This window comes from Amphiura filiformis, chromosome 14, assembly GCF_039555335.1.
Source record: "Amphiura filiformis chromosome 14, Afil_fr2py, whole genome shotgun sequence".
NCBI lineage: Eukaryota > Metazoa > Echinodermata > Ophiuroidea > Amphilepidida > Amphiuridae > Amphiura > Amphiura filiformis.
Window position 1 is genome coordinate 54709159 of NC_092641.1, and position 13871 is coordinate 54723029.

General features: G+C 36.1%; 1 protein-coding gene across 1 annotated transcript in view; it reads left to right on the top strand.

The window, feature by feature from the left end:
* The window catches only part of LOC140169507 (gamma-aminobutyric acid type B receptor subunit 1-like), a 58242-nt gene that overhangs the window by 36796 nt on the left and 7575 nt on the right, over window positions 1–13871 (top strand). The window contains exons 7-8 of the mRNA XM_072192769.1: window positions 4842–5093; window positions 12779–12839. Coding sequence (XP_072048870.1) covers window positions 4842–5093; window positions 12779–12839 — 313 coding nt within the window. The remainder of the gene's footprint in view (window positions 1–4841; window positions 5094–12778; window positions 12840–13871) is intronic.

The following is a 13871-nucleotide window of genomic DNA, read 5'->3' on the forward strand; positions in this document are numbered from 1 at the left end:
TATGGTTATAAAAAATGTACAATTCTGAAATTTTAAAATAACGTTTGAAATTTGTCGTCTGCAGTTGAGACCCGGGTGGAAAGAGTTAATGGGTCGTCATTTTACGTCATAAGTCAGGATTCAAGAGTGTACATTTACACATCCCCGTACTAAGTTTTACTGAATCAGGCGCTTTGTGACCAGTTCAAAGTGTGCTTTGCCTGTATCTATATCAATTAAAAGAAAACGTTAGATAGGAAATTTAACTGAATATACCTCAAATTAAAATGCATGTAATGTGTCATTTTGAATGGTGAAGATTCAGATTTATTTTCTCTCTATAGAATTTTTTTTTTCCTGCGCTTTTCTCTAATATATTCTCTATTGTGCATCACACATCATAAAACCTTTTATATCAACTCAACGGGGAATGTGTTTTCAATTCAATTTAATTAAGTGCATATAAACGTGATAAATATACTATTTCGTATCAAGAAGTGTTTTGATTACATGTGACAGTTACAACCTTATATATATATTTCTTGTGATTAAAATGAAAGACCATTGTGATATTATTGATCTTTAATAAGGTGGGCTAGAGATGTAATTAAATAGAGAATGAGGAAGTTGTCAAGATATTGGATATTAGAGATTCGTTATTCCATTGAATATTAGCACACTATTCTTTAGTTAAGGGCTCATATGAAACGGCTTCCGGCGAAGGTTTATCACGCAAATCGGTGAATTATTAATACCATTTAATAATATCTGGAAAAATGTGAAAAGATAATGCGAGCGTTACGTGATGTTTACGAGTATGTTCACACGGACACCAGTGGAAGTCAAAACGTGAGCAATCTGACGTAACCATACGGAAACGTTACGTTTTTATGTATCGTCTATTTTCTCAGAAAGTAAACAAAAATGTTAAGTAATTTATTTAATTTACTTACAATTAACTCACTCACTCACTCACTCATCAGGCTGTTTCACCCACTGCTGTGTGAAGCCCTCCTCCAGCATTTTCCATCTCCTTCTGTTCCTAGCCGCTGATACCCAAGCTGTTGTACTCATGAAGGTGGTGATGTCATCTCTCCATCGTCTTTTTTGCCTTCCTCTTCTCCTCTTTCCAGTCCTTGGCTGCCATTCTGTAAGTCTCTTCGTCCACCTGTTATCGTCAGTTCTTGATAAGTGACCTGCCCATCTCCATTTAGTTTCTTTAATCTTTTGCAAGATGTCTTTGACTTGGGTTACTTTTCTGATGTCTGTATGTCTGACTCTATCACGCAATGAGAGGTGGAGCATTTTCCTTTCCATAGCTCTTTGTGCTGTTACCAATTTCTGTTCCATTTCTTTTGTTGTGGACCAAGTCTCTGCACCATAGGTCATAGTTGTTAGCACACACTGGTCATAAACTCTTCGCCTCAGTGACAGTGGTATGTTTTTTATCTGTCAACAGTTCTTTATGCATACCAAAGCATCTCCAACCTGCCTTTACACGGATTAGGATCTCTTCAGCTGTGTTGGTATCCATTCTCAAGGTCTGTCCTAGGTACTTATAGTTGTCAACTTTCTTGATCTGGTGATTTGCTATTGTGATTGTTTCTTTTGTCTCAAAGTTTGTCATAAACTGTGTTTTTCCTTTGTGCATTTGTAGTCCCACATGTATACTTTCTTTGCACAAGCTGTTCAGTTGGTCTTCCATATCCTTCACCGATGTTGTTGTTAGTGCAACGTCATCTGCAAATCTAAGATCTGTTAACATCTCCCCGTCGATGTTGATTCCTTTTCTCTCTAGGTTAGACTTTTTGAAAACCTCTTCCAGTGCTGCTGTGAAAATCTTTGGTGATAATGTATCTCCCTGTCTCACTCCTCTCTCTATTCTCACCTCCTTGGAAACATCATTATCTATGTGTATTTTGGCGATGGCATCTGTGTATATATCTTCTAGGATGCAGATGTAGTTTTCGTTTATTCCGCTCTTCCTCAGTGCATCAAACATATCCGTATGCTCTATGGAGTCAAATGCTTTCTGGTAATCTATAAAACCAAGACATAAATCAAGCTGGTATTCATTTGATTTTTCAATCAGTTGATTTATCGCCTGTAGGTGATCTGTGGTTGAGAATCTTCCCCTACAATTAAGAATATAAACAAATAATAAATAAATAAATACATTTCGGATTTATATAGCGCCATTTTGCAGATCTCGGAGGATTCAAAGTGCTGTAATTTCGCAGCCATGGTGAATCATCACCTGGCGCAAACATTATTTGCACTTAGATTGTAACATCCACCAATTTTCCGTGCAGCTCCCCAAATTCTATTGGGTTTTTGAAGTTTTTGATAACCAAACAAAACATCACCGATTTTGAAGCAGGAGGAAACTGGATATCCAGGAGAAAACCTGCGAGAGTGAGCATTAATGGGGATAAACCAAGTGCACATACAGTCCTTGGGCAGGGCCGGGGCTTGAACCCAGTACCTCAGTGGTGCAAGGCGAGGGACTACCGCTGCGTCATAAACACCTCTCCAAAAGAAACCTTTTCAAGCATCTATATCTGAAATTATTTGTGACATGATCATATCGTGTTGCATATCAATAGTTAGCTATAATATTCACCTTTGCAATGACACCACCTTTGAAACAGTCACCTTTGTCACGCCTGTACACGTCTTGTGAATATAGTGAGGTCTCAAACAGAATGTGCCATATTGACAATTCCGTGTAACAAGCTGTAATCCCAGGGACAATCTGAGACCTAATGGAATCCTCCAGGATGACAACGTTCGCCCCAACAGAGCCAAGGTAGTCAACGACTACCTACAGGATATGGGAGGAGAGTGAATAGAACGGCCTGCATTCAGCCCAGACCTCAACCCAATTGAACAGTTGTGGGACCACCTTGGTTGTGCCCAATGAGCTCCAATGCAACCACGGGAAAAATGCCTCAAGTTTACTAAAAAGTAAAAAGCCTAAATGTGACTTTAGTGTTTTTACTTCGTGGATTACCTGAAATTCTTATTCCACAACTTCGTGTACAAAACTCTTCTGCCCGACGTGTAACTCTTGTAAAATGTCGCAAACACATAACCTCAATTTTTAAAACTCTTAATTATTATATCGAGAAAGTACAAATTTAACAAAGTTCTCACGACTTACATTGTGGAGGTTGGTAGCCTGCGACCAGCATCCACTGGTCTTCAATGTTGGATGTTGGACTGATGTTGGATTTGTTGGTAGCGGGAGATTAATTATTAATTTTAAAAACAAAACATCAAATATAAAGTCCTGCTTTTTAACAGAAATATCTAAATTATATGGCCCAATATATCTGTAACATCTCTTTTCTATACTCCAATTCGTAATCTTCGCCATGGCTCTCCATATCTACTCAGTGTAACATCTACCATAAACTCCTTAAAAGGTAACCTTGCTTTCTCCTCTGATGCACATTTATCAAGTCATACTAAAATTATATGGAAAGCCAATTAGCAGTGTTTCCTCTGTTCCTTTCGCCACTGTACGTGCTTTGTATACAAAACACTGCTGGCTGCCTTTGTTATGGTTAATATTGAAATCAAAAAATAATTATTGTGCTTTTAATGGAAAATAAGGATGAATACCTGACAGCCGAAAAAACGAAAAAACAAACAAACAAATTTAACCAAATGTTGAACAATTACTTAAATCGCATATAATTAAGACTGAATGGTTTGTTTATTTGATCATAATTAAGGTCGGTCTTAACCCTGGAATAACGTAATTTTGGGCCTCATGAGTCATACCTGCTAAATTCATGAAATTGCTGGTCTAAAGTATAGCCTACATATTTAGAATGGCAAGGACTTGATGAATTTAACTGGGAGGTCAAATTTTGGGCAAAAATCAATCAACGTCCAAGAAATAAGGACATAATGATCCAAAATCCCAAGGAAGATGCAATCTCAGAAGTTTGCTCCATTGCATAGTCTATTCATTTGTACACAAAGTGGTCTCGAACAAGAGAAGCATCGCCGTGCTTTAATCGATTAGAACATTAAAATATAACTTTCTTTGGGGTTGGATCACTGTTTTAAAAATTCTCAACCGGTTTCAACAAATGATATTAGAATTAAAGAGTCTTGTATTGGCTGGTGGCTGTTGGTTTTCATTTTGACATACTTGTCTTTGCTTAGAATATACATAGGTGAAAATAACTGGTACCTTAATTCTTTTGCAGCCTCTGTGTCTCATCCGCGCGTGACTGAGATACCAATTAATAAACATTTTTTCTGTTTTTCTGTTGGAATGCATATAGATGTTAAAACATCTATATGCATTCCAACAGAAAAATCACATGGGTTCATTTCAAAATGATTTTCATTTTTCAATATATATCTAATTAACGTATCGTGCGGTGTGTTTATGTCTCAAAATAACCTGCTCGTAGAGAAGTCAATTACGCAAAAAATCCAGCAAAAAATCTAAGCGTAAAGGCGCAATCGCAGAAAACCCAAACCATGCACGAACTCATGGGAACCTCCTTATCAAACTTTTGAGTGTGAATCCAATTCAGATAAGTTGCATTTCAATATATGAAAATCTGAGCGCAAGAAGACTGTAAGTCCACTTGGCCCCTCAGCATGTATACACTAAAGTTACGTATAGTTTCTTAGGGTTTTATAATGTGAAACCATCACTTGTTTTGGTCCCTGAACATGTATAAAACATTACCAAACTATACGAAACTTTAGTGTTTACATGTTGAGGGGCCAAGTGAAATTACTTCTTGCGCTCAGGTCTTCAAAATCACAATTATCACAATCCTATAATATATAATAGTTTTATTTTGATGTATGTTTCAAAATACCTTTTCCAGACCTCACAGGAATTCAACATCCTCACAAGAGAACGACTTTTACGTCCAGAAAACCGACAATTCTCGTGGAACAATCGGAACCCACAAGGTTACGATGCAACTTGGGCATTGGCGATGATGTTAAATGGCACATCGGAAAAACTGAAATTTAATGGACGGTATCGTCGTCTTGAGAATTTTACCTATGATGACAACGAAATGAGAGAAATGTTTTTGATGGAGTTGTCCAATCTCAAATTCGACGGTGTTTCGGTAAGCTGTTTTTAATCTCGTACAGCTAAATATTTTTAAGGTCAGGGATTGTCGGGCACACAGTTTTTTAGTTGCCTAATTAAATGCCAATATGTAATAACACTTGTCCACCACAATTTCAGATCTTATGAACTTTGCTATTATTTGATATTTGGAATAATACAGTTACAATAATTATTGCTCTTAATATTGGGTCATTATTTTGACAGTAAATATTCGTTATCAGAAAACTGTCAATATTACTCATAATCAATAAAAATAGACTGATGAGACACGGTTCTTTCAATAAAGGTCGCACTATGGGCCTTGAACGGATCACGTTCTTGTAAGAACGTGATCCGTTCAAGGCCCATAGTGCGACTAAATTACACACGCGTAAGCGCGTGTGTAAATACTACGCAAGGTTCTGTAAACAAAGGTCCAGTGGTGTACCATAGTAATATTAATGTTGTTCTTAAATTTTTGAACGGATGTGTATTGTCAGCGGTATTGTGCAAAATCACAAGAAGTTCTCTGTCCACCTCTACCGTATTTATGCCAAGTGTAACTGTCAGTCACCTCAATGTGTGCATGACCTTCTCGTTTAAAAAGAAAATTAAAATTCCCTGGATATAATGGAAGACAGAGACAAAAAGACTAATTTGCGTATCACGTCATCTGTCAATCAAACTCGATCATGGTTTGTTTACAAGTGTCGTGATGATATAAGTTGCTGATCGCGGCGGTAAAACCGGGCGCCTTATTGTAAAGTTTGCACCTTCAAACATACAAACTATCTCAAAAGTTGGATTTTTGTGGTAGGAAACTTTCTCTCCCGAAGGCACCATGTCAACAATGTCTAGAAAAGTTGCTTTGTAAAAGTACTTAATTGTTCGCAATTTTCTGCTATTCCTTTTCTGCGTTCAGCACCAGATAAATCGACCTTCCTTTTACGCGCTATTAACCAATCAAGGATCGTAGGGAATTTGATTGACAGTGACGTCACACGCAAACTAGTCTTTTTTTGTTATCTCTGTCTTCAATTATAAATAAATGCTTTCTGCTTTATCTAAAGATGGGATCCAGCAGTAACGAAATTCTTATAGAGCACTCCATCCTCTCTCAATTTTGTCTACAGAGGACGCCCATCAATATGCTGTCTTTATTTCAAATTGTGCGACATTTTATTACTCTCATTTTTTTTCCCTCATATTTTTTGATATTTTTTGCTAAAATACGTTAATTTAAGTAAGTGAGAAATAAATGTAATTTCTGCAACAAAACACCATGGAAAACAATTCATAATTCACTCACTTGAGATTTCCAGCTAAGATTTGAAACGTACTTTCTGACCGTTGGGCACCATCTTAAAGGATGACTCCGGGAATCACAATATTATGCCTTATATGTTAGAAAAACAATTATCAAGCACGAATCACGTGGTTTTATTTGAAGCAAACTAGTAGTAACCATAAAAACGAATAAAAACACCTGTCTCTCAACACGTGATATTCAAAATTCCCGGGCGCCGAAATTGTCGAGTGCAATGACGTCCCAGTAATACAATGAAGGCTGACGACATTGAGCACCAATAACCATTACGTTATTTCACTTTTGCAGAATTTTGAATATCGTGTGTTGAGAACCGACTGTTTTTATTCGTTTTTATGGTCAATATGAGCTTGTTTTAAATAAAACCATGTGATTCTTGCTTGATAATAATTTTTCTAACATATAAGGCATAATGTTATGATTGCCGGAGACTTCCTTTAAGATACTAAGAGTCATTACCGAGTTCAAGGTGATCGTGTCAATGATCATTAAATCAAGATGTGACAATAGCGTTATTGTTATTAAAATAATGTCGTAACCTTGCTAGACGTTGCTAATTACATTTTCAGACCAATCGTGATTCAACTTCTATGCGGGTTAAATACGCAAATAAATAGATGTGAAATGATCGGCTTTCCAGAGTATACCATTTCCAGTTAGGACGCTGGACAACCAATTCTTTAGAAATGCATTACACCCTTCAGACTTGCGTTCGGGTTTGTGTAGGCCTATTTGTCATAATTTAGCGCTATAGGACCTACTTTCTAAATGTATAGCTATAGCCATGCTATATAAATATTATAGGTACCGGTATGTTATATTATGTAGGCCTATGGGGCATGGGGGTTGGGTGGGTACTCAACACATTTTAACCATGACTTACAATGCAAGGCTCATTGTTGCCATAAATGATTTTTCCTTTAGGTCATTATAATAGGTTGTTATAAACTTCCATGTTTAACAATTTAATTGTTTTGGCTGCTTCATTATGACTTTCGGTGGGTTTAAGCAATTTCAAACAAACACAAACAAAAGGCACTATACCCAGTCACCTTCATGACAATTGAAACACTAGGTAATTTCTTTGCTATATTGAAGTTCTGGCAACACTGTTCCAGGCCGGGCACCCAGAGATATCGATCCACAATGCTAGTATTAGCCTAAGATTTCACGCGTGGATTTGAAAATTTTTCAGCTGGTAGTCAAAAATTATGGAATCAAAACGGAAATTCTGACAAAACTATGATATATCGCTCACGGTGATGTGCGTTAGAAAGTTGGGAAAAATCCTTCTTTAGCGAACTATATTACTTTGAAAAGCTAAAAGGTTGATCCAAAAAAGGCTCGCGGGCAGAGTTGAAGCCTATCAAAATCGAAAATCTAACACTAAATGACTGAATTTCACGACTAAGTTTAACACTAAGATTTGAAAAAAAATACAGTATCAAGCATTACAGTTTTTTCTGACATTTACTGAAAAATGAAAATTATTGCTTTTCATTTGGTCGAGAAAAAACATTTTACACTGAAAAGGTGTAACTCAAAATTTTGTTCATTTGAATACCAAATTCGATCGTTTGTATTGCCTTATTAAATGACTGAGTGAGCCTTGCAGAACAATAACAATCGGTTGTCCAGCGTCCTAACTGTTTCGTTATTAAATAAATGTAATTGTTTAATTTATTGTGTGTAAACGGACTTCTTTGTATATAAAGTGCCGAGCTCGGGTGAATCTAGCTAAATCTGGTGGTGTCAATTTCTGCTGAATCACCCAACTTCCATGATAGAATTCTATCTAGAAAATATTGAATTCTAACTGATAGATGTGCAACAAACCACTATTTATCAGCATTTAAAAGAGATGTTAATTGACAAAGATAAACAATCGAGTATACACATGATAATTAGCTACATGTACTTAGCTACAAATTACTTTGACGCCGTGATCAATATTGTGTGATTTTCTTTACGTATGTATGTGTGATTAGTGGACATTGATATTTAGTTTCATACGAGGAGATTCGGCGCCACAATGGAAGGTCACGAGATGTGTCAACGGTTTTGTGACTACAAATACTACTTGTATTTCATATTATTAGCAAAAAGTCATTCCCTTATCAGATTAGAAGACTTTTTAGGAAAAACAAATCACTGCTGCCACCGGGATCGGATCTACTAGTAGTTGACCTATTTCCGGCCATCATAACCTTGCTAAAGGGCGTTTTTTACTCTCTCTAATTCACCGTAGAAGTGATGATGTAACAGGGTTAACTACGGTAGCAATTTGTTGAAACAATTTTTGAATATATCGCACTGCACTTCAAGCAACAGGTTGTACTCAATACGCACCTGTGCATATCTGCAATCATAGGTTGAATGCAATACCACTCTTTTCAAAGATATTAAGTTTGTGCGAATGATCAGCATGATATGATATCCAGGTCTTTGTCCCTGTACTTTGTGACATCTGGTTCAATGCAGAGGTGCCGCGTGAACGTACTAGTGCAGTGCGATATATTCAAAACTGGCCCAGGAGGGTGGAAGTTACGGTCACTAAGTGATCTGAGCAGAGATGATATACCACCTCCGTGACCACGGCCATAACGTTTCTAGTACATTTCGATTTCGAATTATTTTTATATTCAACCCACGATGCAAAACAAGTCACGGAGGTACATGTCATGATTGTAATGATTTACAGTGCCGTAATGATTTACAGTGCAGTTATATAGAATATGAGTGAAATATTTTGGAACTATGTCTATATCTTCAAGATCCGTTGATCACGGTCTGATGCGGGGTTCTGATTCTATCAAGCACATAATACCTAAACAATCACCGTCATATCCCATCAATTGATTGTAGAATATACAGGATGAGTAAAAAAAACTGCAATAGAGCACAGAATCGATATTTATGTAAGAACCAAGTCGAACTTTCCCAATAGGGTCACTCCATATGAAATCAAGGAGGCGCCCCACCTGACCCCCTCAGATTTGCTTTATATTTTAGTCATATGTTGTACCTGTAAAAATATTAAAAACCTGCAAATTGGAGGTCTGTAGCTCTTACGGATTTTCTGTGGCAGCCATTTAAAGTTGGAGTAGGAGGTCTAAATTTGGACCCAAAAGTTGCCCTTTAAATAAATTTCATCTTTGGGAGTCTGTGCCTTCTTTATAAAAAGAAAGAGAGGTCTGAAACTTTGCATACACACTAACTGCATGCCCAATTGGTCAAAAAATAAAAAAAAAAAAAAATTCTGTAATTGCGCGTTGTGTCACGGGGTCATTAAATATGCAAGAAAAAATGTAATGTTTTGTAAACTGGCAAGTTTAGCCCCCCTAAATTCACATTTTTTGTCAGATTAATTATTTTTTGTTGTCACCGATGCTATATATAGGATAAAAACAATGCATACCCAAAAAATTGGGGTCACAACTCATTTACATTTCAAACAGCGCCCTCACGAAGATGAAATTTATTGCAAATTCAACATTTTCAGGGGGCCCAAAGTCGATGTGGTCCACCTTCAAAATTTATAAAATATCACTTTTATATAACTACTAGTCTTAAATTACAACTTTGCTAAGTCCCAGTAATTGTATAGGTTGACTTCATATAAAATGACAAGCTCAAAGTTGACCATTTTCTTATGATTGCATCTAGTGCAAATGTGCCGAATTCGGAAGGCTTGAAAGTCAAATTGGCCACAATATTAAAAATAAATGATTAGATGAGTAGTTATTGGCCCTATTTACTTTTATTTCCATTTCGTTTTCAATATATACAGATTTTCTATGGTAGCCATTTAAAGTTGGAGTAGGGGGATCTAAATTTGGACCCAAAAGTTGCCCTTTGAATATATTTCATCTTTGGGAGCCTGTACCTTCCTAATAAAAAAGAGAGAGAGAGTCTGAAACCTTGTATACACACTAATTGCATGCCCAATTTGTCAACAAGTAAAAAAAAATGTCTGTAATTGCGCGTTGTGTCACGGGCCCGGACACGGGGTCATTAAATATGGAAAAAAATGTAATGTTTTGTAAACTGGCAAGTTTAGCCCCCTAAATTCACATTTTTGTCAGATTAATTGTTTTTGTTGTCACTGATGCGATATATAGGACAAATACAATGCATATCCAAGACATTGAGGTGACCATTTATTTTACATTTCCAACAGCGCCCTCGCGAAGATGAAAATTAATGCAAATTCACCATTTTCAGGGGGCCCAAAGTTGATGTGGTCAACCTTCAAAATTTATAAAACATCACTTTTATATGACTACTAGTCTTAAATTACAACTTTGCTCAATCCCATTAATTTTATAGATTGACAAATTTTATAAAATATCACTTTTATATAACTACTAGTCTTAAATTACAACTTTGCTAAGTCCCAGTAATTATATAGGTTGACTTCATATAAAACGACAAGCCCAAAGTTGACCATTTTCTTATGATTGCATGTACTGCAAATGTGCCGAATTCGGAAGGTTTAAAAGTCAAAATGGCCACAATATTGAAAATAAATGACTAGATGCATAGTTATTGGCCCTATTTACTTTTATTTCCATTTTATTTTCAATATTGGGGCAAATTTGACTTTCAAGCCTTCCGAATTCGGCACATTTGCACTACATGCAATCATAAGAAAATGGTTAACTTTGGGCTTGTCATTTTATATGAAGTCAACCTATACAATTACTGGGACTTAGCAAAGTTGTAATTTAAGACTAGTAGTTATATAAAAGTGATGTTTTATAAATTTTGAAGGTGGACCACATCGACTTTGGGCCCCCTGAAAATGTTGAATTTGCAATAAATTTCATCTTCGTGAGGGCGCTGTTCGAAATGTAAATGAGTTGTGACCCCAATTTTTTGGGTATGCATTGTATTTATCCTATATATAGCATCGGTGACAACAACAAATAATTAATCTGACAAAAAATGTGAATTTAGGGGGGCTAAACTTGCCAGTTTACAAAACATTACATTTTTTCTTGCATATTTAATGACCCCGTGACACAACGCGCAATTACAGAATTTTTTAATTTTTTATTTTTTGACCAATTGGGCATGCAGTTAGTGTGTATGCAAAGTTTCAGACCTCTCTTTCTTTTTATAAAGAAGGCACAGACTCCCAAAGATGAAATTTATTTAAAGGGCAACTTTTGGGTCCAAATTTAGACCCCCCTACTCCAACTTTAAATGGCTGCCACAGAAAATCCGTAAGAGCTACAGACCTCAAATTTGCAGGTTTTAATATTTTTACAGGTACAACATATGACTAAAATATAAAGCAAATCTGAGGGGGTCAGGTGGGGCGCCTCCTTGATTTCATATGGAGTAACCCAATATTGAAAGATTCTATATATACCACACTCAATGGACACCTTCTGTGAAAATATGAAGTGAATCGCGACTAATCGCGAATTTTAATGAGTCCTTTTGCTGCGATACCCAATTTCGTTATTTGTCCACGAGGTACCATGTATTTTGAATGAGAGCACACAGTGCACAGTAAAGGCACCAGATCTGAAACTGACTTTAACTTAAATAAGGTTGATTTTTGCGTATTTCAATTTCTTTTTTCTGTTCAAACAAACTTTCTGACATTACTTTAAGTCCTTCATACCTTTCGACTCCAATTCCAGTTTTTTTAATCCCAATATGTCCAACTTATTAGATATTTTGTAATTCACTCCACTTCAATTTGCGCGCATTTCATTTTGACACATTTGTAAGTTTTTGATAGAGAATAAAGTAAAGGTAAAATGAAAATAACAACAAATTATATTTCTTCTCCTTAAACAAGACCAAGGGCAATAACACTTTGGGTGCTCCATTTTATTTCAATGACAATGAGGCTAAGAAAATGGCAGTTGTTCCAAATCTTCCTTACACAGAGTGGGCCGACATTCAAATTTTAGATGTCTCTTGGACAAACATTAAAATTGGGTAGCGATATAAAATGTGTCATAAAAACAAAACGGTAAATGCGAATTCCTTAATTTTTTCACACAAGGTCATTGATGGATATACCATATATAAAATATTTGAAAACATAAAAAGTCCAACTCGGTTCTTAAATAAAAATGGATTATTTTCTCTATTGCACTTTTTTTACTCACCCTGTATTGCATAATCTATGATAAAAAATAACGTTGCTATCCGAGCCCTAAATGCTTATGTTATTACGTTATTTAATACAAACCGTAAAAGAATTAGGATACCAGTTATTGTCACTCCTGTATATCTTAAATAAAGATTAAGAATTTAATCATATTTTTCATTGTTTAATATAAACAGGGGCATAACTGGTACCATAATTATTATGCGGTCTGTATATAAATTGCATGTATCTCTCGTTTTAGGGATCCGTAAGCTTTCTCAATGGCGACCGAGTTGACAGTGTTCGCATTGAGCAACTTCAAAGTAAGTATTGAACGGTTTTATTTGCTGTCTAGAAAACGTATCCGTGTCTTCATTTGATTAATAATCTAGATCTGCCATTTGGTTAAAGATTTTCCATTTTAACTGTTAGGATTAATGATATATAACATTAATATGTGTAAGTTGAAGGATTATTCAATCATTTTAGAACTTGTGCGTGCAGAATTGGATATTAATTGATAAATTGACCCGTTAGACATTTGCGTGGAGCACAATTCATCAAAAGTAATATATCATAGATGAAATCCATAATGTACGGTCTTTTAAAAAGGAAATGGGTTAATTAATTTAAAACTGACTTTCTTTAGCATATTTGCAATGTTTACACAATATTCAAACTTACAACTAATAGAGGTTATCCATGTTCTATAAGCTGCATGTCCTATCAACGACTGCTATACCTTGTTTAGGACATTCTAAAGAAGTACCTGCATGTGCAACCATGACTGTTTCAAAATAGCCCGCCAAAGTCATGCTGGTAACTCCGAGGTCGTGCATTGAATTAGTTTGAATGAGGAATACTACCGGAACCAGTGCCTTTTGTTAGAAGTCACACATGAGTGAAGTGGATAACCTCTATTGGAATCAGTCAAATTCCGTGCGTTTGTAGGACAACAGAGCAATCAGTTCGGGGCACTCATAATTCACGTTCGTGTCTGATATCAAATACTCTTGAAGCGTCATGTCACATAATTTTACTATCCAATTCATGAACTAGAGCGCAGACTCAGGTACTCTTGGCATTTTTTTTTACTTCAAAACATTTGATTTTGGCCATTGCAATCTAAGTGTGTTCTGGGACCATTTGTCAGAATTTGCACAAATAGATATAATTTCTGCACAGGTAGATTACTTGCTAAACATATGAAAGCTTATTCTAATACACTCAGCTTCGTTCCGATGTGCTGCATCGAGTGCCCAGCTGTCAACAAAGCTCGGCGTATGTGATATTACAGACCCCCGTATGTGAAATCAGAGACATCCGTGGATTACGAGTGCCCCCGAACTGGTATT